Source organism: Plectrocnemia conspersa, unplaced genomic scaffold (genome assembly GCF_051122295.1).
Source record: "Plectrocnemia conspersa isolate PC_06_02 unplaced genomic scaffold, ASM5112229v1 ptg000014l, whole genome shotgun sequence".
Classification (NCBI taxonomy): Eukaryota; Metazoa; Arthropoda; class Insecta; order Trichoptera; family Polycentropodidae; genus Plectrocnemia; species Plectrocnemia conspersa.
In genome coordinates, this window is record NW_028277178.1 from 16986481 (window position 1) to 17011896 (window position 25416).

General features: G+C 31.0%; 2 protein-coding genes across 2 annotated transcripts in view; both read right to left on the reverse strand.

The window, feature by feature from the left end:
• Positions 1-14531, reverse strand: part of ex (FERM domain containing expanded) — a 45209-nt gene extending 30678 nt beyond the window's left edge. The window contains exon 1 of the mRNA XM_088203202.1: positions 14394-14531. The gene's annotated coding sequence lies outside the window, so the exon portion shown is untranslated. The remainder of the gene's footprint in view (positions 1-14393) is intronic.
• A 3967-nt stretch (positions 14532-18498) lies between these two features.
• frtz (WD repeat-containing and planar cell polarity effector protein fritz) lies at positions 18499-24631 on the reverse strand. The gene is made up of 15 exons (XM_088203129.1): positions 24474-24631; positions 24054-24370; positions 23484-23611; positions 22707-22876; positions 22531-22645; positions 22244-22453; positions 22007-22176; positions 21425-21581; positions 21222-21358; positions 20999-21148; positions 20784-20935; positions 20259-20705; positions 19633-20195; positions 19413-19572; positions 18499-19348 (listed from the first exon to the last, which is right to left on the reverse strand). The coding sequence occupies exons 1-15, from the start codon at positions 24554-24556 to the stop codon at positions 19290-19292; spliced, it is 3018 nt and encodes a 1005-aa protein (XP_088059255.1). The 5' UTR covers positions 24557-24631; the 3' UTR covers positions 18499-19289.
• Positions 24632-25416: the final 785 nt, after the last annotated feature.

A 25416-nucleotide genomic window follows, 5' to 3' on the forward strand; every position in this document is an offset into this window, starting at 1 on the left:
ACAATGTAAAAAGATCATTTCATGTTGATTTAGGAATGAAATATAAATATTTATGTATACGTTAGACGCATTTTTTTGGATTGGATTGGTGATAAATTTAAAGTTAAAGTTGTAGACCAATTCACATTTATGTATACACCTCACTTAAGGACGCATTGTTTGTAAACATTAGAATTCAACTGCAACTTAATATCACCGCTCATCATTAACATTCAAAGTGTGTTTACATATATTTTTGGATTACCTGACGACGCGTGAAGTAAATAAATTCATAACATCAACATATTTTATATTTCTCGCCTGAGAATATTATTGTGTATGTGTATTTGTTATTATAAAAAAATCTAAATAGTTAACTGCGGCTTAGACTTAACCTCGCGTGATAATATTAATACGAACAATCGTGAAGTAATGCTAGTTATTAGTTTATCACGCGAGTAATTCCAACCTTTGTTCTGCATTATAATTTGAGGCTTAGATGGGGTGAACGATAACCCCAAAGTCAGAAATGACACATGCATAATAAAAAGATACAGTATAAGAACATATGGCAATATTTAGGTCGAGTGTTACTGCAACAATTAACTTTTCCAGAAAGTTTAGTCATAGTATATTCTTCGTATCAAAAGAGCACACAAAGCAGACACTATTTTATCAATAATTAAGTTTCGTAACTATTCTATTTCAATGAGTCTCAATTATATATGTTATGAACTTATAATAGTTGTTTTATAAAAAAAAATAAAGACAAACACTATATCATTTATCATGCGAAAAAAAAGAAATATATCGCTAAGATAAAAATGTAACGATTGCTTATTGTCAACAAGTTAAATAATTCCCAGGACAAACTAAGCTTAAAAATTAAGTTATATATGAGGCGTCAAAATTAAAAAGAGTATTATATTTTCATAATAATATTACTCAAACCTTGATGAGTATGGTAATAAAGTCTATTCTAGACTATTCCAAGAATATTGGACAAATAAATTCGTGATTTCCCATTAAACTAACGATCTTAAAAATATATAATTATTCGTGTGAGTTTAGTTGATAGTTATATTCTAAAAAGCAAATAATATTTCAAAGTATGGATTTGTTAAATTCACCCACAATATTGTCAATGCCTTAAATGTATTAAACAGTGGAACCTCGACTTACGAGCATTTTTTTAATATGACTCGACATACGAGCAATAAATGTATTACATAACTTAAAAATAAACTTTATTTTTAATTTAGTTAGTATGTATTTACCATTTACATTTTCTCCATTGATATGGATTAATGGCATTTCAATTAATTTCAATAGATAAAATTGATTTGGCATACGAGTAGTTTGAGTTACAAGCTCCGTCACGGAACGAGTTAAATCGTAAACCAAGGCACCACTGTATATATATGTTATGTATACCTACACTTTACAAATGAAATCAAAGTATATTAGTATTTTTTAAACTAAATAAACATATAAGTTATTTCAATATTAGATAATTATTCGATCAGCAAGATAGACGAGTGGTATAAGTCGGTGATTATTACATGAAAGACTCTCGTATGAACAGGTTTTTAAATTTCTATCGAGTTTAGGAAATCAAAGTTAGTTATTATAATATAATTGTAAATTAGATAGATTATCACAGATTAGATTTATCTCACGTATGAATAATTAAGAAATAAATTTAGCGACATCTATTAATTAATAAAAGATATGGAAAAGTCTGTTGTAATGCATTACAACAGAAAAATTTACAATAAATATATATTTTGTAATCGTATAACTAGCACAATAGTTTAAAATAAGCATTCGTAATGGAGATGAGCTGCCCCTCAGGAACGTGCCGGGTATGTATTGGCAATTTTGGAAGGCTTGGAACGCGCTAGCATAGAGTTTCCAATAGGTAAAGTGTCTTACACGAGCAGAAAAACTTAATATATGTATGCATTATGTGAGGTATTGAGGTTATCAAAGTCAAACTCTACAAATCTATATATGGAGATAAACGACAAGTGCTAGAATCACTATTCTTTAATGATATATGTTATAAGAAAGTACAAAATATGTTTATTTAATAGACGAAATAGACTAATCTTGAATATACACTTTCATTTCAAAACACTCCCAGTCAATCTAGAAGAGTTTTAAATCCTACCCTGCCCCTTTATTATCCAACATTTGAGTCTGTTCGTAATTTGTCAACGCTCATCTCTCGTGTTATTATCGTGCGGCCGTGGAATGTTTTTTTTTTCGGTCCGCGCAACAAAGTGAAACAAAACTAGTTTTCATATCATAATGCAATTATGGAATTCCAAAAAGTGGCGCGAGAGTGACGACCTCGACTCGTCAGCGGAGCGAGAGCGGCCCAGGATGACCGAATGGAGACGCGTTCTTGGAAACGAGCCGACTGTTATTATTTATCATCGGTTGTTGTCTTCGTAATTGCAGATGGCGCGCGAGTTTTCTTTTTCTCCCCGGCGGATTTCCTCGAAGCGGAGAAAAAGCGGCCGCCGGGTTGAAAGGTTAAACGCGCGAAGGCACGAGGTGGCGGTGCGGGCTTGACCTTGACACGGCGAGAAGGTCATTCGGGGGCCAAGGACCGCTGATCGCGCGGGCCGCATTCCTCGAGAGCCGCTCGAGCTGCGTGCCACAGGAGACGACTGCGCGACGAAAGTGAAAAGTGGATCTCGGAAAAACCAACCCTACAAAAGAGTGGGAAAATTAACCAGAAAAACATTTTCTTTGATTATTATAGATATTCCAAAACGAAATACAATCTATCATTACACCAAAGTTATTCAAATATAGATAATATAATATAGATTTAACATCAATGTCCAATTAGAAAGCTATCCAACTTCTTATATGAAATATCTTTCCAGATATTTAAATAGGGAATAGGATTGGTTTCTATAAGGGCGTGTTGGTTTTTAAAAAGAAAGGTTGAAACAGAGTGAAAAATCTTAGTTCAATAAGTATAGCAATCATGCTAGGAGTTTTGGTGTCTGTTCTAATATAATAGAGCAATGGTAAAAGTCGGTGAATACTGGAAAAACTTGGGTTTGAATCCCATATGGACTTTTCAATTTATATCGTGTCTTAGAAATAGGAATTAGGTAGCATTCATAAATATAATTGAAATCGATCATCAAATATTAGGGTTTCCGAGATTTTCATAATCACACCGAAAATCAAGTTAGGTTATGCATAGTGACATCTAGTGTTTATTCTCCGGATTTCTTGAGAAAAATGTAAGATCGAAAATTCTCATTTCTCGTGAAATTTTATGAAGCATTTTTATTATATAAAATTAAATTTATACGAATATTTAGTATTTGAATAACTAACAATTTTTTTGTGATTTTCTATTACTCTAACCGGCCGGCGGTTTTATTTTTGCATTAGTGATCTAAGAAACCGCTCTGATAAATAGAAATTACGCATGGGAAATTACGCAGAATGCAAAACGATTAAGGGATATTTTTTTCAATAATCCAAATTTTTTTTTTTATATTGTTTTTGTAAAGTAACAACAGCTGTTATTGACAATGGTCTCACGATTATTATTGCCAGTTGAAGGGGCCTTAATTTTTTTTAAGACAATTGGAAAATATCAATATGTGCTAAGCTCGAAATTTCAACGTAAATTAAAGAAAAATTATATAATCGAAGAAACCAGTCATTCATTTCATTAATTAACTATTTGCTAAATCAAGAATTATTCACCAATAAAAAAAAGATTTCTTTACTTATTCTTCAAAATCTAAAATATGTCAAATGGGGAAAAAAATTATTTAATGGCTCGACAAATTTAAAGGACCCTCGCGACTCATTGAATCATTGGAATCTATTAAAGAAATTGAAAATTTATTATTGGCGCAACAATTATAGAAAGAAATTTCTTTCAGCCTTACATACAGTAGTTACTAGAATATTGCTGATCTTTATTTTTATATACTAAGGAAGAATATGAGGCGTATTTTTTGCATTCAACAAACCCCAGATTAATTTACAAAAATGGCTAAATTATTCTCTTTTGAGAATAATTCCTCAAAGATCATAGAAAAATCTCTCGGGATCTAGTTTTTTTATTTATAAAATGTTAATAAATAAATCACACTTATTAATACTAAGACATCTTATAGAGACGATGAATAATCAATTGCTCTAATAGATTTAAACACTTTTAAATAGTCAGCATATGAACAATTGCTGTGTTAATGTGGTACTTCATAATGTGTTAAATACTCTTTTGAGTATTGCGAATCATAAACAACAAGTTATTGACGATTCTATAATAGTTCTTTATAGCATTAACTTTCTTAATTGGTAATGTTTTAAGAGATTTTACCATATTTTTCATGTCAAAAGTCATAACTTTTAATGAGTGTATATGTGGTTTTGATTTGTTCAACGAAAAAATAATTATAGTGATTGGAAATATATTTAAATATAACAATAAAGCTATAGATTATTTCGGCTTTTGTAAATTGGAGTCACTTTTGTGCATTTCAAAAAAATGGTAATACAGAATTCTACGAAGGCTGATTAAAAATAACTGTAAGTTTTTTAAACTATTTTTTCATCAACAAAATCTGAACCAGAAAACACCAACTTTTAATGGATAAAGTTGAAAATTAAGCCAAATATTCACAATACTTTAAAGTAATCTGAAAATTCATCTAGGACCAGCTCTAATTTATTTAGCGCCGCAAGCAAAAACTACATTGCCTCCGCCCTCACACATAACATTTAAATACTATGCACCAATACTATTTTACCATTAATTATCTTTAGAAAATATTTTTTAAATTTATAGTAAAACAAAACAATAGTTGCTTATTATATAATAATTATTTAATAAATTAACGCATTTAAGAAAAAAAAAGACGCTGAAAAGCGGCGAATACAACTGTATGGTAACCACAGAATAAAGAATATAATAAGAATAAGAAGAGCGATGAGGTCATGAGATGGAGCTAAACAAATATTTTTTAACATCTTGATATGCTAACAATAAAAATATACCATGCAATTTTTATTATTTAGTTTTTAATAAATATAAAATTATTATCTATATATATATATATATATATATATATATATATATATATATATATATATATATATATATATATATATATATTGAAATAGTTATCAGAATATATTTCGCAGTTATAACCATTAATAGCGTTTTAGAACCACAGTGCAATTGACACGTTTTCGAAAATAATTTATATGTTAGTTCAACTAAAAAAAGTTGGTAAGCTATAGCATTTATAAGCTTAAATAAATAATGTTTATTTTCAAATATCATCTGCTAGCTCTAAGAAATAATTATGAGTGTTCTCTACATCTTAGTCAATACTAATCGCGCGCACACTGTTAGTTCAGATTTAATATAACTACACGTTTTGATACTTGTAATAATCATGAAAAAAATAGAATAACGGATTTGTTTAATTACACGAATCAAAATAAAATATGTATTAAAAAACTTACGTATGATTATTTCACATGCGTAATTTATTATGTAATATAAAATTTATGATTGATTATTTTTATTGAATATTTCAACTATTGTATATAGTAAAACTTAATATCGTTATTATGGCTGAGTCGAATGAATGGAATTTTTGCACCGTGCATAAATTAATTAATATTCTCGCATTTCCGCTAAGAGATCTTATAATATCAAATATCATGAAATGCAAAATATTTTTAACTCAGCAAGTCTACAAATAGATTTAGTATATATTTCTGGACTGGTCAATCTGCTAGTCAATCTGCTATAAAAATAAATTTGCACTATTAAGTATATTTTTATGCAGAAAATAAATAATAAATTATCTTAGACCAACAATAGCCTGGGAGAAAATTATTGAAATTTATTTATAGTATAGTTATATTTAATTAAAAAATATTTGGGCACGTCTACTTTTGAAGTTTATTTTTGTGTCTGTCGTCAAAATAAAACATAATTGAGATAGTGACAATAGTAATAAATAAGTAATACAGAATATGCATGTCTGATATTGATTCTACACATCTCAAAATTACGTATTGGCTCCAGCAAATTCGTTACATAATAAAACTTAAATTAATACCTGGAATGATTAATTTTAAAGCGCGGTTTAGCAAGCGCTACCGAGTTAATGACGATCGGTATGCGAGTGGGCGGTTCACGGTGATTTTTTGCTTCATAAAGTATGCACTCGGTCATAACGCTTACTGAAAAAAAATTACGCAAAAGTTTACTAGTTCGCACACTTCATCACTCATTGACCGAGCGATTTATCGCGAACGTAACGACGCGTTGCAAAACCGTCTCACTCGCGCGACAATAAAACAATGTTTATCGTTACGCAATCTCGCCGTGGCCAAACAAAAGCCTCTTATGAATAAACATTTCCGATTTGCACAACACAAAATGACCTTTTAAGGTTTCCAGCATGAGTATATGTAGTACTATGCGCGGAAAGCAATAAAAATGACCGAGCGTTTGACCGCGCTGGCTCGCTTCTGGGTGAAGGTCCTTTTGTAACGCTTTTATGACAAATGCACGTATAAATTTTCACACCAAGTATGTTAAGACACTTGTGTAGTATAACGATGCTTACTGAACATCGTAACACACTGATAAGAGCATTGCTATGTAACTAATCGATTTTATGGTAAGTAATATTCTATATCTCACACAATACAAAAAGTAACAAGATATGTAAAATTACACGCTGATTTCAGCTAAATATTTATTTTCCTTATACTGTCTCTTTTATTAGATATCATTAAAACTGATCTTTTAATAAATACTTTTGCTCAAACTGCATTTTCCCACACGAATTAAACCAAAACACGAGAAAATGTCAATATCATATGTTAGAGAAGAGTTGGCAAGTGCTCCAGTTCTAGACTATACAGGCAAGAACAGTGGACGTGACCGAGAATTATATAAACACATCTGCGACTTGACATAGAAACGTAACCAAGCGCACCCAGGCAACAAGGACGGATAATACCCATATTCCTTCAAGTATAAATATCGAAGGAATTTACGCTGAACTTTTTACAGCTTCGATTCATACGCCTGGAATCCAAATAATAGAGCTAGTTTCTAGTATGCTGCAGACTAGAGCATCATAAAGAGTGCGCAATACTAAAGTATTCCTGAAGTAGCGCGCATTTCTTAAGATAAAACCGATACAATGACTAGGCAAAGTATGCACTAACTATGAGTTTTAGTTAAAGCTTACAGCGCTACATTTCAATGTATACTTTAACTAGAGAGTGTATGAACTATTCGACGCGAGCTAGTTACATCGTCAACGAACAAGATCTGATAACCAACCAAATCGCCAGCGACTAATCGTAGAGCCAATTAAATAACATTGGACTGGTTCGTGACGAGTGAGCGTTAGTCAGAGCAGTGAAAACCCCATGAATAACGGAAAAATACATAAATTGGCACCAAAATTTACCTTATACAAATGTTCTAAAATATCTATTAAGCACATAAATGATTTAATTTTTAATTTTTTGACAAACACTGAACAGTGAGAGCATACAATAACTTGCTCGTGAGTTATTTGGTGTGTACTGTAACTGATTTGTACTGAGTGATTTGATAGTGCATACAGTGACTAGTTAATGTATGCATTTTCTAAATTCATACTTTGCCTGTAACACATACACACAATAGTAAAAAAATATCCATTCTAATTTTCCACTTTAAAAAATCAAAATTACTATATAGAGCCTAAAACTAGAAAATTATACATCATATTTTTATTATACATTTCAACTAAATATAATTTTAACATTGTGGTAAGGGTTAAATAAGCGCAACCACGCGCGGCTAGTATTATATTCTTAGAACAACCAGAGTGTAAGGATTTCGGTAAAAATCTTTCAGATGTCATGCCTCGATCACGTTTATGTGTCTATTTAAGTAGTCTTCAAAATGTGTTCCGATCAAATCAAGCAAATCGATTTCTTCCATGCATCTTCATAATAGACAAGCCTTCGTCCTCGCGTAGGCTTTGCGCGTGTGGTTCGATTTGCCGTGCGAATTTATAAAGCGAATTCCGAAACGTAACGATGACGCAACGCGCGCAACAATGCCCGGCAATAGTGAAATCTAAATAAAAAAAATAATACAGCGGCGTAAACGTTTAGTTATTTGTGTTGTTTTGCAGTGAAATAATAATAAAAAAAAATCACACAACGAACTAAAAAGAGTGAATCGTACAAGCGGAATGCTCTACGTTCGTGGCGAAATTCCACTTAATTATTGGCGACGAGCGAAATTGTACTAATCGACGTTTCAACCGTGGATACCTCGCTTTGGTCGCGACGAAAAAATGCGGGACGAAACTATGCGGTTCGCTTTGACGCACAAATTACACGCGAACTCAGTACGCTTTATACTGGAGAAGAGACTGTGATATTCTGATGAATAACATATTGAATATGTACAAAAAGATTTTTTCATATGCATCAAAGAGTACTTTTCTTTTTCAATTAGCATACATAATGCACCTTTCTCAAATCAACAAAAACTTTCAAACTATTTAACATGTGACCAAAATATTAGTAGTGTCGCGCTTAAAAGCCAAACAACTATATTCGGTTTTTGCAGTAGAATATATATGAATATCGTTTAAAATTGTGCTATTAACAACAACAAAAATAGTATTTTTTATACCACGAAGTACACACAATCAATAACTTTGAAGTAAATTAGTGAGACATTAGACTGAAATCAGTTACATCTGTTTATTAATTATAAACTATTACTACAATCAATATATGGCACAATGCATGACTTAGCTCGGTTTTATTTTAATTATCATCATAGCAATTCGTGAGATTATGAAAATCTAGGAAACTCTAATATATAATCTATCGGAATTATAATTACAAAATAATCATTAATTCCGATCTCCTGGTTCAAATGGAATTCAAACCCATTTAAAAAAAAAATATATTATAAATATGTTATAATCAATAAAAACATGTTACAGTCTAACACCTATACTGTTACAGTGGTAGATCTATTTTAATCAAAGGTTAATACATGATATCTCGTTTAGTAGCATATTAATATTTATTTACCTATTCACTAGTAAATCTAAAAATTATACAAAATAGTATATTTCATCATAAAAATAAATAAAGCTTGAAACATACTATATTTAAAACACGTTTTACCTTTTCCTGTCATTTTTTTATACCAAGTGCGTACTATGAGCTAAATGGAGAATAAATAATACGATTTTTAATCAGATTAGGCTAGAAAAATCATATGTGGTGAACGATCGGCATTATTTTTATAATAATCACTTATTCTGGTTTCTCATATCTAATCTAGGGCTTTCTTGATATAACATTATAAAAAATCATATATTTCGTATTCAATAAAAATATATAATCAAGCCTTTTATTAAAATAAAATAAAATAAATATCTCAAAAATGACTGGAGTGAAGCATGTGTATAAACGTTTATTATGTATTATAGGAAGCGATTTTTTCCGAGAATTATTTTTTTAAAAATTTTCAAAAATAATGAAAAGTGATGATTTTTTATTTCTCGTGAAAAATGATGGTTTCTTGAGAATTAAAAAAAATGTTTTTTGTTGTAAAAAATTAAATTAATACGCATATTTTTAAATGATATATAAGCAATGCAATTGCACAAACAATTGCATCGGCTAAATACACAGCTGCATTCAGAGCAGGTAGTGTAAAAAGAGACAGAAATCCGATATAATATTCGACAAAATTAATTTTATGATCATCTCAAACATCTCGTTAAGATTTCCTCAAAAATTAGGAATGCAGTGAAGTTTTTGGTAAGGATTCGTTCGCTGACTAAATGAAACTAGAGTCAATGTTTTCATGTAAATACTATAAACATCATACGAAAGGAAATATAATGTACATTAAATATTTTAAGAAAAAAAGTTGTTGTGCCCAGACGTAGTCCAATACGTTACAGCGGGGTAAATCTAAACCAATTTGGTAAATCGATCAGATATAATGAATAGCTTCAAGTAAAACTAAAAATCTGGAATATCAACAATATATTATAAATTATTTATTTATATTAAATTAAGACCATCGTAACCTAACAAAATACCCCAATGCGTCACGATGGTCGAAAACAATAATTTCAATGCACAAAAAAATATATAAATAATACATATAAAGAAACAAACAAAAAATGTAATATAATATATGAACCGATATTTTTAAAATTGGTATATGTCCATATATTCATATATTGAGATATTTAAGGGTTTGGGTTTGAAACAACCTAAATATATTGGCAAACGTTAATCAATTTAAGTAATGTTTTTAAAATTATAAACTTAATGAATTTTATTGTGCAATAATAATTAATAAAAATGTTGAAATGTATATTTTCTTGGATACATTTCAATAATAACAAATTATGAAAAATTGCCTTTTCTAAAACGTATTTTTAATTAATGTATAAGAAAACGAATAATCGAGTTTCTTAAGAAATAGTTGCAGTTATATTATAACGAATTTATAGATACACAATCATGAAAAATAAATTACTAATAATAAGAAACTATTACTTATTTCTCCTTTACACTTAGCATAAGTGAAATAATTATGGTAAACTAAGCAATTATGATTATTACGTATGGATTTATTGCACTTTCAACAAAAACATTCCTACGATAACATTTTACAGTTCAACTTTTTTTTATTAATTTACGAGGATATTGTGTAACATTGACTGTGATTATAAAAAGAGGATATTGTTATCTGACAAAAACTTCTATTGACCCAGATTTTTCATGTACAAAGATATATTCTGTAATAATAAAAATATATACTGTAAAATACATAAGTCTAAATTTCTCATGTCTCTAGAATAGAAAACATCGAGAAAAATAGAAACACTAATTATAGCTAAACTTCTAAAAAATATACTATAAAAAATATGAAAATATAGCTACATTTTTGTAATAAAATAAAATTTAAGGTTAATTTTTAAAGCTAAAGAAAAGCAGTACCTCTCTAAATAATACATATGTATGTATATTATAATAAACAACTCGGAAGCTATCGCTAATGAAATAATAGTTATACATATTGTTTTATACATTTTTTTTCTTTTTATAAATATTTTTGGCGAATGCTTTCTTAATGTTTTCGACTTTTGTTTATGACTTTTATTTTAAAATATAATAATCAGGAAAAACTGATTTTCCTGATTATCATAACCATCGATTTTCATCGATTGCTTTCACATTGTTATAGATATGATATGTAGTACAATTAATTGAACTATCATCAATTTATTGAATGAAAAGCGCCGCCGATCCGAATGTTTATTTTGACAACATATGGCGTATGAAATTGAGAATAAAAATTTAGAACGATTTCACATATGAAAGTGATTTTATTTGACGCGACTCCAAAAACAATTTATCAAACATATGCGTATTGTAATCGTTTTGAAATCATGCATTGCAAATGCAATATTTTTTATTTGATATTTTCGACATAAAGAAGAGCATTAAATCGTCGTTTACGGTTTTGATAAAGTTGTGCAATACTGACGGATTTTCCGCCGAAACGAAATATTCAAAGTGCGTCTCCGGCGTTGCGAATTTTGCGATTAGTTTTTTTTATGTGATTAGAATTTCGTACGCACGTTCTAATGTCTCCCGTCTCTCGGCTCGAACGGCACAATCGATTTTAGTATTGCTAAGAACGAGTCGACTATCCGACCGTGGATTTTGTAAGCGCGAGAGCAACACACGAGACTAAATGCGGTCAACCCGAAGAAAGTGGGTTGTGAAATTTGAACTCCATAAACATAGTCATCATATCGATACGAAACGCGCGCGACACGCCATCGCACATGTCAAAATCGAATTTCGTTTTAACGCACGCATTACAATAACGATAATAACGCGCGTTTAATTTTATTGTTGTCTTCGGTCGGGAGATTTCACCTCGGAGAGCACAAATCGAAAACCTTCGCAGTTGAAATTGTGTATTGAGCATTAAACGGAATAAAAAATATTGCGGAGGCGTTTTTTTTCGATTCAATGCGAAAAAAATTCCGAACGTACGCGAAAGTATTCGACGGAGATCGTTCGCGAAATTTCAACGCGGGGATAAGACAGAAACCGGCTTTTCCACTTCTTCGCCATGATTCAAAAATCGAGATGAGTTTATTTTTCGCGGATTAAGAAGACATGCCAACATTCGCGAGCGACGAAATAAAAAAATATGCGGAATGTCGAAAAAAATATACATACGTATAAGAGCGCACGCACATATACACGAATATTTTTTATAATGCGACATTGACGGCTGTCATGAAGCAGTTTCGACGTAGATATCGACGATGGGTCAGCACTGAAACCCAGAATACAAATATTGCGCAAAACTCTCGAGTTATCAATGACTACCTCAATATGAAAACTCCAAAGCAAAAATATGACAAATAACTAACATTTTTGCATTTTTGTTAAAAGAGAGTTTGTTTGAAATACAGGTGAATAACGTAATAATTGTACTTTTATATGAGGGCCAAATATTTACAATAAGAATGTGTTAAACTGATTTGTTAACAGGTTCCTGACATTTAAAAAGTACTTCAAGAATAGAGAAAATGTTATGTTTCATGCATCTGTAGAATAATTAAGTAATACTAATCGACCGAAAAAAATTTAGGCAAGTAATTCAAAAAAATATGTTTAAAAAAATTTCAGGTATTTTCAGTAAATGATATTATTCAATTAAGCATAATACATAACAGTAGTAATGAAATCAACTACAGTTTTCTTATCAGAATTAAAAACTATTAAAAATAAAAATGCATAAAATAATAAATATTTAAATCTCACAGTATTTATTTTTAATTTATAAAAATATATATAATATATGAAACTTTAAGCTAATCTTATTTTGATAAAAACCAATGTAAATAAAAACCAGTGGTATTACGGAACCAAATAATTATGGTGGTGGACTGTAATGGTCATTTTCTTTCTTTGGTTTGACATAATTTTATTTTGTGTGGCTCATTCGCTCTGCATTTCTGCATATATAGTAAATAAACAGTAACAATTGCCTCTCGACGGCACAATTTTGTGCAATTATGTGCTTGTAATTTGACGTATAAATAAAATAAAGAATAAATTATTTAATATATAGATATCACGTTACGAAATATTTTTATAAAACAAAGATTTGACATGCTGTTAACCTATCTATGTATACGTCTGAAAATGAAACAAGATAGCTGGAATTGTCTTATTTTGATAATCCAACTTCATAAAAATTGATGGTTTTACTGTATTTGTTTTAATACACTACTGAAAAACAAATAAAAATATATATGGACGTGTCTGATATTGATTAATACGTCACAATATTATTATAAATATAAAATTAAATCCATCGAACCGGTAATAAAAATATATATTAAAAATACATTCCTACGCTAGGAAATTCAATTGTCTCCAGATCTTTGGCAAATGTTCTATAAAGGTGGATCGAATTATGCGGCGCAGGAATGTCGTCAATAAATGTGGAGAAAATATGTGGACTAAGGATGCTGCCATGCAGAACTCCGAAGAGTTTATAAATAAATTGTGATTAACATTACTTTCGTATATTTACGAATGTAATATTATCAAGAAAATAATTCAAAATATTACTTCCAGATTAAACAAATGAACAGATGTCAAATATAATATTTAAAAAAAACGTTACAAAAATATATTAAAATGAGTTTGTATAATATATAGCTTTCGTTACTATAACAACAGTTATTATATGTTTTATCTTACGCCTGTAAAATAAATCTACAACTAGACATCAACGATCGGTCAACGTTAAAACCCGAAATTAATTTTATAGGAGTAACAACACAAACGAGACGTCGTCCACGTATCGTGCGTTCAATGCGTAAAAACGTAAACAATCGTTATCAATGAAAAGGTCGCGAAACACGTGTGTCAATATATGATGTGTGATTAATTTGAAATTGATCGTAATTGCAAACGGTACCATATATGGATTGTATTCGATTCTTACAAGAATGTGACCCTAGGGTCTATCGTCACTTTCGCGCAATATCGTAGATTACGTTTGTTTACGTCGTCGGAGACCCGAGTCCCGTGTCCCGCTCGGATGCGGGAATTCGGAATGCGGCTCGATAGAATAGAGCCGGAGCACGTCGAGAAAGAGGCGTGAAGGTAGTTAGGCATTTATTTTCATATCGAAAACGAGTTCAAGAGTGCGCAGGAGAGGGGGGATCGCCCGTGGAATGTTCGGTATGCGGCGTCGGGAGAGCCGCCGTGCGTCGGTCGGGCAGGTTGCGGTCGTATTGTGGAACTACCTCCGGCTGCTGGCGAAGCGCTCTCGGGCACCGGCACTGGCACTAGCACTGGCTAGCGATCTCCCGCTAATTACTCAACGACGACGAAAACGTTCACGCACCGCACAGCACGAAGGCCGCGACTCGACTGACGAGCCCGCACGTGGCCGCACGCCGCCCGAGGAAAATCCCACCCTGTCCGTTGTTGCCGAGAGAGAGAGAGATAGATAGAGAGAACGCGAGCGCACCCGAAACCCTCGGAAAGGCGCAGAGCCGCACTGAGCGCGACACTATTAGGTAGGTTTCAATCAAATTCTAGCTACAGTGAAATAAATTCATATTTTCATTTTAACTTAATTTTTTTTAATGATAATGTAAAGAGTATATTATGGTCATTCGTTGCGGAAATGCAAATAGAACTTAAAAAAATAATCTTTTGGTGATGGGAAAAGCAAAAAACCTAGATCATTTAAAGAGACTAAAATACAAAATTTTCCGGTACAAGTTGGTTTTATCACCGCCACTGCCGCGCTTGCACACGTTTACGAGCACACATGAAATGAAATAGTTTAGCGCATGCACAAAAGTCGTCTTAGCACTCGATTGACAGTTCGGTTTTTCGTTAGAATTATGTTATCAGTGGCTTTCAATCTGTGGGTCACTTAAGATCAAAATGAAAATAAATAAAAATTAGTTTTATTTATTTTAAAACACGCCAAAACTTTTGATACATTTTTGTTTTTCTTCGAAACCCTAGTTAGACGGTCTTCTCACAAGAATAAGAAAAACACAAATTTCTTCACGTAGGAAGAAGTTTTAAGAGCTAGTATGAATACACTAGATTTCTTTGTTTAAATATTTATTATTCGTTAAATTTAGTTTTAGTTCAATAAATAAGCCGAAGCGATTCAAGTCAAAATGTTTTTTAAGTTAATATATTAATTTTAATCTTTACAAATTTATCAACAACAAAATTTGACACATCATTTTGTTAAATAATTAATCTAAAGCACATGATTTATGGTTTTCGAATTTCCCAAATTTAAAAAAAACAGATTCTTAAAAACCGAAAAACTAATCGTAAATAATGGTTTTAGTACAAAATGTTGCAAAATAGTTTCTACTGTTCTTTCTCCATAAATGTATTTTTTCTACCCTTTTCTACATATTACAAAAAAAAATACATCAAGTGAATATGGCAGATGTTGTATAACTACTAATCAATTTTTATATATAATTTATAGTATTTGAAACTGTTTTTTAAATTCTAAAACCAGTTTTCGAACTTTTCAATTTTTTTACAAAAAAACGATTTTTAAAAACCGACAAACCCAAAACATAAATTTCCGTTTTCACTCAGATCTTAGCGAAAATATTTTTTTTGGTATTTTTCTATAAGCTATTCATTTACATACGAGACATCGAATTTTTTTATCACCGTTTTTGGATTTTTTCATAATAACGAAAATCTCAAGACCGACTTGGCCGCTAAATGCGATATGTTACAATATTTTTCTTAAAAATCGTTATTATATTCATATATTATATTTTCCTCAATTTAAAAAAAATATATTTCCCATCCCATCCTGGTTCATTCATCCATCAATAAGTTATATTAGTTAAATATAAAAATATTTACGTAATGCAACCTAATACCTCTCTGTACTTAGAAAAGAGCAATTTATAAAAAAATCGCAGTGTGCAATAAATTTAATCAGGCATTTTATTTAAGAGAAATAGTTTATTACTAAAAATCTATAATTTTCGAGCTGCGCGGCAAATCACACAATAGAATAATTTATTCAGGCTAGAATTTAACCATCAGTTATCTCAACTTTGTAACGCTACGTAATAAATTGTGTCTTATATTTACATTTTGAATGAAAATGTTAGTTAAAAAGGAAAAAGCCAAAAATTTCAACACAACATATTTCTTTAAAAAAATGTTGAAGAAGTTAAAAAAACGTATTGTAGTTGTTTTACAAGTTTATGTAGTTTTTTCACAGTAATTTTCATTGTTTTTAATAATAGCTTTTTATATACAAAACTATCTATCTTTTTACGATTTATTGTTGTACGGGGAAAATTTTTTGATTAAATTCCTCACTGCGCATTAAAATAAACATTTTCATTGAAAAATCATTATATGTCACCGATACGTATATATGCCTATTTGTTGTTAATATTTTTATTTTTCTATAGTTTCTTAGATTAGGCCAAAACGTTCTAAAATGAATTGTTACAGTGCTAAATAGGACACTGCAATAGTATAGATTTATGGCAGAAACAATGCATCGATTATCACATTCCAATGTCTTATTAAAGATTTCTTTAAAACAATTAGCGGTTGGTGACCCGTTTAGTATATTTAAGAACCGTTGATAATTAAAGGCATATACAGATAAGAATAGTCATTCGAAAACATTGCACTTATAGAAACGGCAAAACATCTTACTAAAATAAGTAACTCTAGAATTATTGTGGTGAACAATTTCTTAACGTTTTAAAATAATATGCAAAATAAAATGTATAATTTTTAACACCCGTATCTATACTGAAAACAAAAATGGGTAAGAGAAAACGAAATTCAGCTTCGGATCGTTAAAAATAAAATGAACGCTTATTTCTGATAATTTAATACAATTTCTTAATCAGATGGAAAAAATTTCTCGTTCCGCGTCCCAAAATCTTGACTATTTAATTGTGTCATTTTGAGAGTCAGATGTTCATTAAATATAATTTACAGTAGCTCCCAAACTTATGCGTCCCACCAGGCTTTAATTTTAGTAAAATTATACATATTTTTTTTCATAGGGAAATACTTTTTGAATAAATTATATTTTTATTTTTCTGTGAGAATATTTTGATAAAGAAATAGTTGTGTGAATACAAATATGTTAAAAATATATATTTTCGAGCTTAACTTAAATTTGTGATTTAAGGCATCAACTATTTTACTGTACAATAAAAATAATAATACAGTTTTAATAACCGCAGTATTAAATAAAATGCGATGTAGTAAACATTTTTAGCTTATTATTGTGAAGTATCATGATTTTAGAGTTGGTATTGTGGCGGTCGACATATATCACACGGACGGAAAAAAATATTGAATTTCAATGACGCGCCGAACCGGCGGCGAAATAAGGTACGACAGTGCTAACGTAAGCCATGCTCCACAGAAAAGAGCTAAAACGCCTACGTCCTAAAAAAAGTCTATGTCACTAAAGCACACTCCATCCAGTCCATCTACCTCGGATACTGCGGTTAAAACACTTTGAATGCGAGTTGAAATAGTCCTGATTACGCGAGGAGCGGGCAGCTAATTAAAAAAAAATATTATAATAACTTTGGTGACGGGAGATGGGTGGCGATTAGACACAGATTGAGCCACTGCAATAGTATTTTATTGCCGATTTGAAGTTCATGTTATTTATTATCTATATACAGTGAACGGTCCGCGTAGCCCGCACCGACGTGCGAGCCCGCCAGAGTCGCCAAGATAAGAGTCTGGCGGGGATGTATTTATTTCTTTTTTATAATAAAATGTAATATATTATAACCAGGCATGTGTTATTTGACCTTTATTTAGTTAAAAAATCAGTGATTTGTATTGATTAGATTCCTGCTTTAAATACTAATTATTTACGGATAAATAAACGAAATCCTAATAGTACAATAAAAGTACAATAAAATTTCGTCCTTGCAAAACGAAAACTCTAATGTCCCGCATAAAAACTATTCAAATAATTATTTTTTATATACATTCAAAAAATATAGCCTACAATTTTTTTGTTAAGCTTTCAAGGCTTGAATTGCATCTCATTCAACCCTTAAATGTATGTACAGTAGACCCCCCAATAACACGGTAAATTGGGGACATGCTATTTGGGTGCCCGTTACTTGCTGTGTGAGCGAGCCAAGGGAGGATATTTCACCACACGCATCTGATTCGTACACATGTATTGCAAAAAATGTATGAGCATTTTTATTCTCCTAGCTACACGCACTCAAATAGCACAGCACATTGTATAATAGAAAAATCTACTATTAAAATTTTAAGAACTTCATTAAAATAAAAATGCATCTTAAGGGCTAGCGGGTGTATTATTAAAATAGAAAAGTTTGTTTGTAAACAATATAATTTATTTACTAGCTTAAGATACATAAAATTATTTTATTTTAATATAAAACATTTGTGAAAATGGACGGATTTATATTAAGGCACAATAATATAACGATATTAAAATAATAATTATTATATAAAATAAATGCACATATTCATCACAAGTTATAAATGCAAATATCTTTGATGAATACATTGAAAAAGATTTAAAATTTTCATTAACATCAATATATCTGAACTTATGGCAATTAAAACTATTTGATATATATTTTAAAAAGGCACAATTCACAACCGAATACCATCAGTCATTAAATAAATACTTTATAATATAAAAAAATAATAAATATTTACAATTAAATGTATAAACTGTAGTTTTAAATATCTATACATTAGTTATTTATTTTTTAAGAATATGTACTTAAAATCATAAACATTGAGCGATATTGTTTATTTTAATAACTGTTAAACTATTGATATCAAAAATCAGCAATAAATGCTTTTAATATAATAAAATTTATTATCTTTAATCTTATCAAAAACCTAACATTTAAAATATTATATTCATGATATTATAAATACAAAAATAAATTGAATTTGTACTTTATATTATAAATGCTATTTTACGGAAGCACAAAAACATATAATATTACACAAAAGTGTAATTTGATTTGATCCATGTTTTATTAAATGCGCGTGCTATTTTAATTAAATATTTTATCTAAAATGGCACACAAAAAATCCATTTTTTGCTACACCATTTTAATTCAATAACACATAAAATGGCACACATTTTATACAACGCCAAAATGAACGACTTTGATTTTCGTCTGCTTTTCTTTATTTTCCGGTTCTGAAATATAAATTTAATTACCGTAACAGTTGACATTGATTATAATTGAATGAATTATATTTACCAGGCTGCGGGGCAAAATCTTTGAGATATTCATTATTGGGATCGCAGAGTGGCAAGCTATCGGCAAGTTCTCGTTGTGGATCGAGATGTCCAGCATTCGGTCCAGAAAATCCTCTACCCGGATAAATCCTTTCATTTCGCCTCTCCTTTCTTGAAACTTCCTACAAAAAACAAACATTTTAAACAGAAATTGATATGTATAACACTCGATAAATACTTACAGGAACAACTGCTACAGTAACGGTGTCAGAAAATTTAACTTTATTCTTTTCACCAGGTGGTTTCGTCGATGGTCCGTCACCGTCGTTCGTTCCAGATAGAGACGTCTTAATAACTGGATTAATTTTATTGTTATTTACAAAAAGGCTACCGCAACCTTTCTCGGTGAGTTTATTCGATTCTGATTTGTTTAACTGTGATAATGACGAAGACATGTGATCGTTTTTAAAATTTCTATTAATTGGCATATTCAAGCGAATGTTCCGTTGTGGGGACATATTAGAAAATTCAGTTCTATTATTGGAAGGCAATTCTTCTCTAATGCTTTCCATCGATACTATATGTGTCAATTCTCGGTTACTTTGAGTGTGCATAGCAGACATTGTATCTTTAATAGGTTGCGGCATGAACGATTGAGGTATTGTTGGAAGTGTAGAAATCGTCGACGGAATCCTTCCAGAAAACATCGGATGTTGATGATAAACTGGCGTGTAAACATTCAATAAGCTTTCAGATTTTAAAGCGTTTAGATTGAATCTCATTCGATCAGCTCGCGTGGGTTGATCTAAAATTATAAATCAGATTAATTGCTTCACTTCAAAACATATTTAATTTAAAAATAGATTACCTGAACTAGAAGCATTTTCTGGCAATTCCGTTTGAAACAGATCTAAAGCCGATTGCGATTTTACGACAGGCTGTGGAATGATCTCTACAACCCTATGTAAAACTCTATTATCAGAAGGAGCCATGCCATCTAACGGATGATTCGCGGCTTCGTTCCATTCAAAGTTGTCCCTTTCAGGAAATTTATATTTCGTTGCTACTTTAGGCAGCGGTAAGCTCGGAGTGTTGATGAAATTCTTTGTAAAGTTGTTTTGTGGAACGGGGACGTACGGAAGCGGCGGCGGAGATCTATGCACTTGCGAATACAGTTGGTTTTGCATAGACGAGCCATATAAATCAATGTTTTTAATTAAACTACTAGCGCTCTTGTCTACAATTGGATCGTCTTCTAACGACAGATCGCTCGAACTTGAACAATTTGAGCAAGATAAACGCGAACAAGAAGAATCTATAAGTGTGTTATGTATAAATAAATAATTATACTAATATACAGAATCATAAAAGATTAAAATTAATATTAAATTACCGCATGAACTGATAACTTCTTCGGCATGATGGAAAGCTTCTTTAGCCAAATCATCAGCACCTATCGCTTCAGCGGCGTGTTTGATATCCATAAAAAGATCGTGATGTCCAACGTCAATAGCAAGACTAAACGCTTTTTCTAATCTACCGTATCTAAAATGATTTCTATAATTCATTATCTGATTCAAGTGAATATATTAAAAATAAAATGTATACCTCAATAAATGGCGAAAGAATCTACGGCACAAATCGTGTAACTGAGGTAAGTGGGTCATGCGTATCGATGAGGGGAAGCTTTTAACCGGTGCTAGAAAAGTTCCTAAAGCAGCTTGTGCTAATTCTTCTCGTTCAGCATTTAATGCACGACTGAAAATAAATTCATGTTTAAATATTTTTTTTATTAATCAAGTATTCTATTACAAATGATTTAGTAACTCACGAGAATAGACTGTTTATTATTCTATGTAACAAAGCAAGACAAGATGTTCCTTGAGTTTCCCAATCCATCGTTCGTAACTTTGCTACAGCTGTTGCTTCTGAATCTAAGTAGACTGGCCCACCACCACCTTCTTCCCCCTAAAATTTTATATTGGAATATGATCAGCATAAAAATCAAAATCAAAATAATTACAAAGAAAATACCTGAAATGTAGAAGGAGCATATATTCTAATGCACACAATTGGACCATTTTCCATGATTGCCAATAATAACCCATCGCCTGATACAAAATTATTAGTACTTATGACACTTGAGGTTTTATTACATTTGAACATTAAATGTGTCATAACTGGTTCTTTTCTGTAACATAAATATAATACATGAGTGATGATTATTGTTGATTAAGGATTTCGATCATTTAGTTCGCTCCAGTTTTTTTCTCTATATAGTTCTGCAAAGTTGTGATCATTTTGAAACCATGGAAGACGTATTTAATTCATAATAATCAATCATTTGCAAGATGTTTTTGGAGAGTGCTGAATCGAAAAATACCATTTTAACTACGAGTCTTAAAGACAATGAGTATAACATCTGATCAAACGCCGATCATTCTACGAAGAAAAGCTAGTGATGGATATACGTATGTGTGACTATTTGTATACATTTCTAAAATAGTTCTTTGAAAAGGGTACAAAAATACTTGTTTACTTGAAGAAATATAAGTTAATAATAAAATTATAGAAATCTAGAACTTTGTAAGTATACCTCATATATATGTAGTTTACCTAAAATAAGACGATAAGTCAAATACAGATGAAGATGGTAAATGATCGCTGACAGGAGCAAGATGAACAGGAGCTAGCGCTGTATCCCAGCATTGCAACTGTGATCCAACTCCGCCGATCATAATAGCATAGCCACCGCCGTCTTGCCACCAACAGCAAGTTCTTGCAACCTAAAAATATATTAATTTATGAATAAGCATAATTAAAAAAAATATAAATTAAAAAAAGTATTATTACGAATGCCGCCGATACTGTCGTCGTTATGTTGTGATTATAATGATGAAGCAGAACAGATCTATCGCTACAGGTGAGTAAAAGAAAAGATTCGCACGGCGATCTAGCGGCGCAAGTAGCAGGTGCCGGAGCAGCCACGCGAATTGACTCACATTCTTCTAATTCGTTTCCATTTCCGATTTGCAATTTCCTACATTCAACTATCACGCCACCCTAAAATAAATATCGCTATTTAAAACCAGTGCCATTTATTAGAAATGAATAATAAATTAACATATAATAAAATTCACCTTTTTAGAAATTTTTTGTTCTACAGAAAACACGATTTTTTCGTAAAGTTTCGAAAATGATACACATATTGGATCGAATTCAATTCGATGATAGCACTGAAGGCTCATTTGAGAACTAATAAATAAAAGTGAAATAAAATAACAAATAAAATAAAGTTAATATCGTTTAGTTTTACCCTTGAAGTAAATAGATGTGAACGTTAGCATGATCTTCATTCGGCGATCGAGGACTCCACGGAAATAAATCTGACGGAGATGCCTTACTCCATACCAAAACGGATCCCCCTCCGACACTTCCAGACACTTGTCTTCCTCCTCTTCGCCATCCACCTACTAATTCAACCGTCTAAAACAGAAATTAATTAACTTTTTAGCGACACTAATGTGCAAAAAAATGTGCCTTATAAATACGAGGGTAAGTCAAAAGTACAAGTATGTTAAATTTACAAGTATGATAAAAAATCACTACACTTCTCTATTGTCCTATAAATTGGCAGCAAATAACGGCAGTATAAAATCAAAAACGTAACAGATGATCCATCAACAGCTTAACACTAGATTTACAAACAATGAATGTTTTTTGAACAATGCAAATATATTAACACTATTTTTATTTTGGGAAACTTATTTTTGAAAATCTGGAAAATATGACCATAAATGATTTAAAATTTATGTCATGCGTATTAGAAACTTGCATTGGTATGATACACTTATATTTCCTAATTTTACACAATGTTTTACTTAAAAATAGGGAAGAATATGAAGCAGTGGGAATTAAAAGTAAAATATATTTTACAATCAATCATCGTGTTCAGAATTTTCGTGTGCGCAATAATCCGGACACCTATGAAAGCATACGAGAAGCGGTAAAACGCATCCATAATCTTTTTCGCACTAAATATTAGGTTGTACCGAAACTAAAACAAAAATATTATATGATTACAGTTATTTACCTGAAATTTTGGGTCGCGTTTACTGAGTTTTTGCACGCCAGAACTTTTGATTGAAGGCTTATTGAAATTTACTAGAATGGCTTGATTATCATTATATGTCAATAGAATATGTGTATCAGTAAACAAAACTGAAAAAAAAATACATTTTTATAAAAAAAATTAATGATATAAGCATAACAAAATGTTAGTTGGACTGGAAAAGAATGTCGTTTTTATGATCATTTTAACAATCTTGCGTTGTGCCTTATTTGTGGTATTTATATTATTTGTAAATAATAATTGCGATGCTTAATGCATTTACTTGTTTTCAATACATATTTTATATATTTTATAATTGTTTGACTATTAATATAATGATTATTTCGTAATACTATTCCGCTTTTTTTAATTTGAAATCTTTTTTTTTTAGCACATCATATGCTAGCGATGTACAATAAGTGTACATCACCGTAGTACGTGGATTATTTTGCACTGTAAGAGGAAAGTAAAGAAGGTGAGAAAAAATATTGACTTTTCTATTCAGAGACGACATTGTTTCCCGTTACACATGTATAAAATATAAAATCATACCTTCGCTGACGCTGTTGGAAAGCAATTTACCCACTAAATATCTATCAAATAAGATTCTCTTAATGTCAGCGGTGTTGGTGTTGACTCCAATGTACGCTATAATGCCAGTCGAAAAAATCAAACACAAACAATCGTCGCTTCGCCATGAGCTGTACATTAATTTTTGACTTTTAAATAGTTCAGTTAGCTCCTCGAGCGCATCTTTCAATTTCAACGGACGCTTGGCGGATAGAGTCCAGCTCTGTCCTCTTCTTTCCGCGTATAGCTTTTTACCTTCACGGTAAATCGAGTGGGAAGACGGTTTCTTATTTTCATATCTGAAATGAATTGATAAATGAGTCGGTCGAAATGGAGCATGTTTGCATTGTACCTAGATCTTGACATTCGAACTATGCGCGCGTTATGATGATAAATAAGTACCTAAAGGCGGAGAGATCTGTGTGTTTGACAGCCAAATGATCTGCCGCCGACCAAAAATGTGCAGAGCACAAACGCGCCCGCATACCGCCGGCACGCGTCAAATGTCACTCAACATAGCAATGACACTCAGGTATACCAACATATCGAGGCAATTTCTCAAACTAATGTTGGTAACAACTCATACTCCACTCACAAGTGTTTGCTTTATAAAAAATAAATAATATCTAAACTGCATGTTACTAGTGATGGGCAAAATTAATAAAACAGTAAAAAAACAGGGAATTTTAGAAACTTATAATTAAAATGTGTTTTTAACCATAAAAAAGGCTAAGAAATAATAAAACAATATATTAAATAGTTAATCATTAAGTTCAGCAACGGTCAAAAACGTTATTTCAATGTATTTAAACATAAAAGACTTTATAAAATTATTTAGTTGTCAAAAATCCGCATATATAAAATTCCAATACTAATGTTACTACATTTTTAAAATATCTAAAAAGAATACTAAAAATAAAAAGGCCATATTGAAAATATTTATTCAAGGAGGACAAAGGGCAAAAAAGTAGAAAGAAGGAAGACAATCCTCCTCCTCAAAGGAGACCGTCTGGTCACCTTAACAAAGCAAACATATAAATACAAAATAAATGCAAATATTGCAAATTATAAACAAGTTATATAAAAACAAAATAATTTTGTGTCAATTTACGAAAATATTCTTTATATCCGAGACGTCAGTGACGCCGAGACGAGACGAGACGCCGTTATGTCAGTGTTACCAGAGCGCTGCCAAGTTTTGGCCATAATAAAACCTATATTCATACATATATTAATGGGCCCGCACATTGCCAACAGAGTATTCCGTCTAAATTATGCTCTTGATTGAATAACAAATATAAAAAATAAAGTAATGATTTTAATTTCTAAACAATTTTTAAAAAGA

Coding starts and splice junctions, on each gene's coding strand:
- frtz (XM_088203129.1), bottom strand. CDS start 24,556: ATGCGGGCGCGTTTGTGCTCTGCACATTTTTGGTCGGCGGCAGATCAT. Junction 22,177..22,243: donor CGACAGTATCGGCGGCATTC/GTAATAATACTT, acceptor ATATATTTTTAG/GTTGCAAGAACTTGCTGTTG. Junction 21,582..22,006: donor GACTTATCGTCTTATTTTAG/GTAAACTACATA, acceptor TTTATGTTACAG/AAAAGAACCAGTTATGACAC.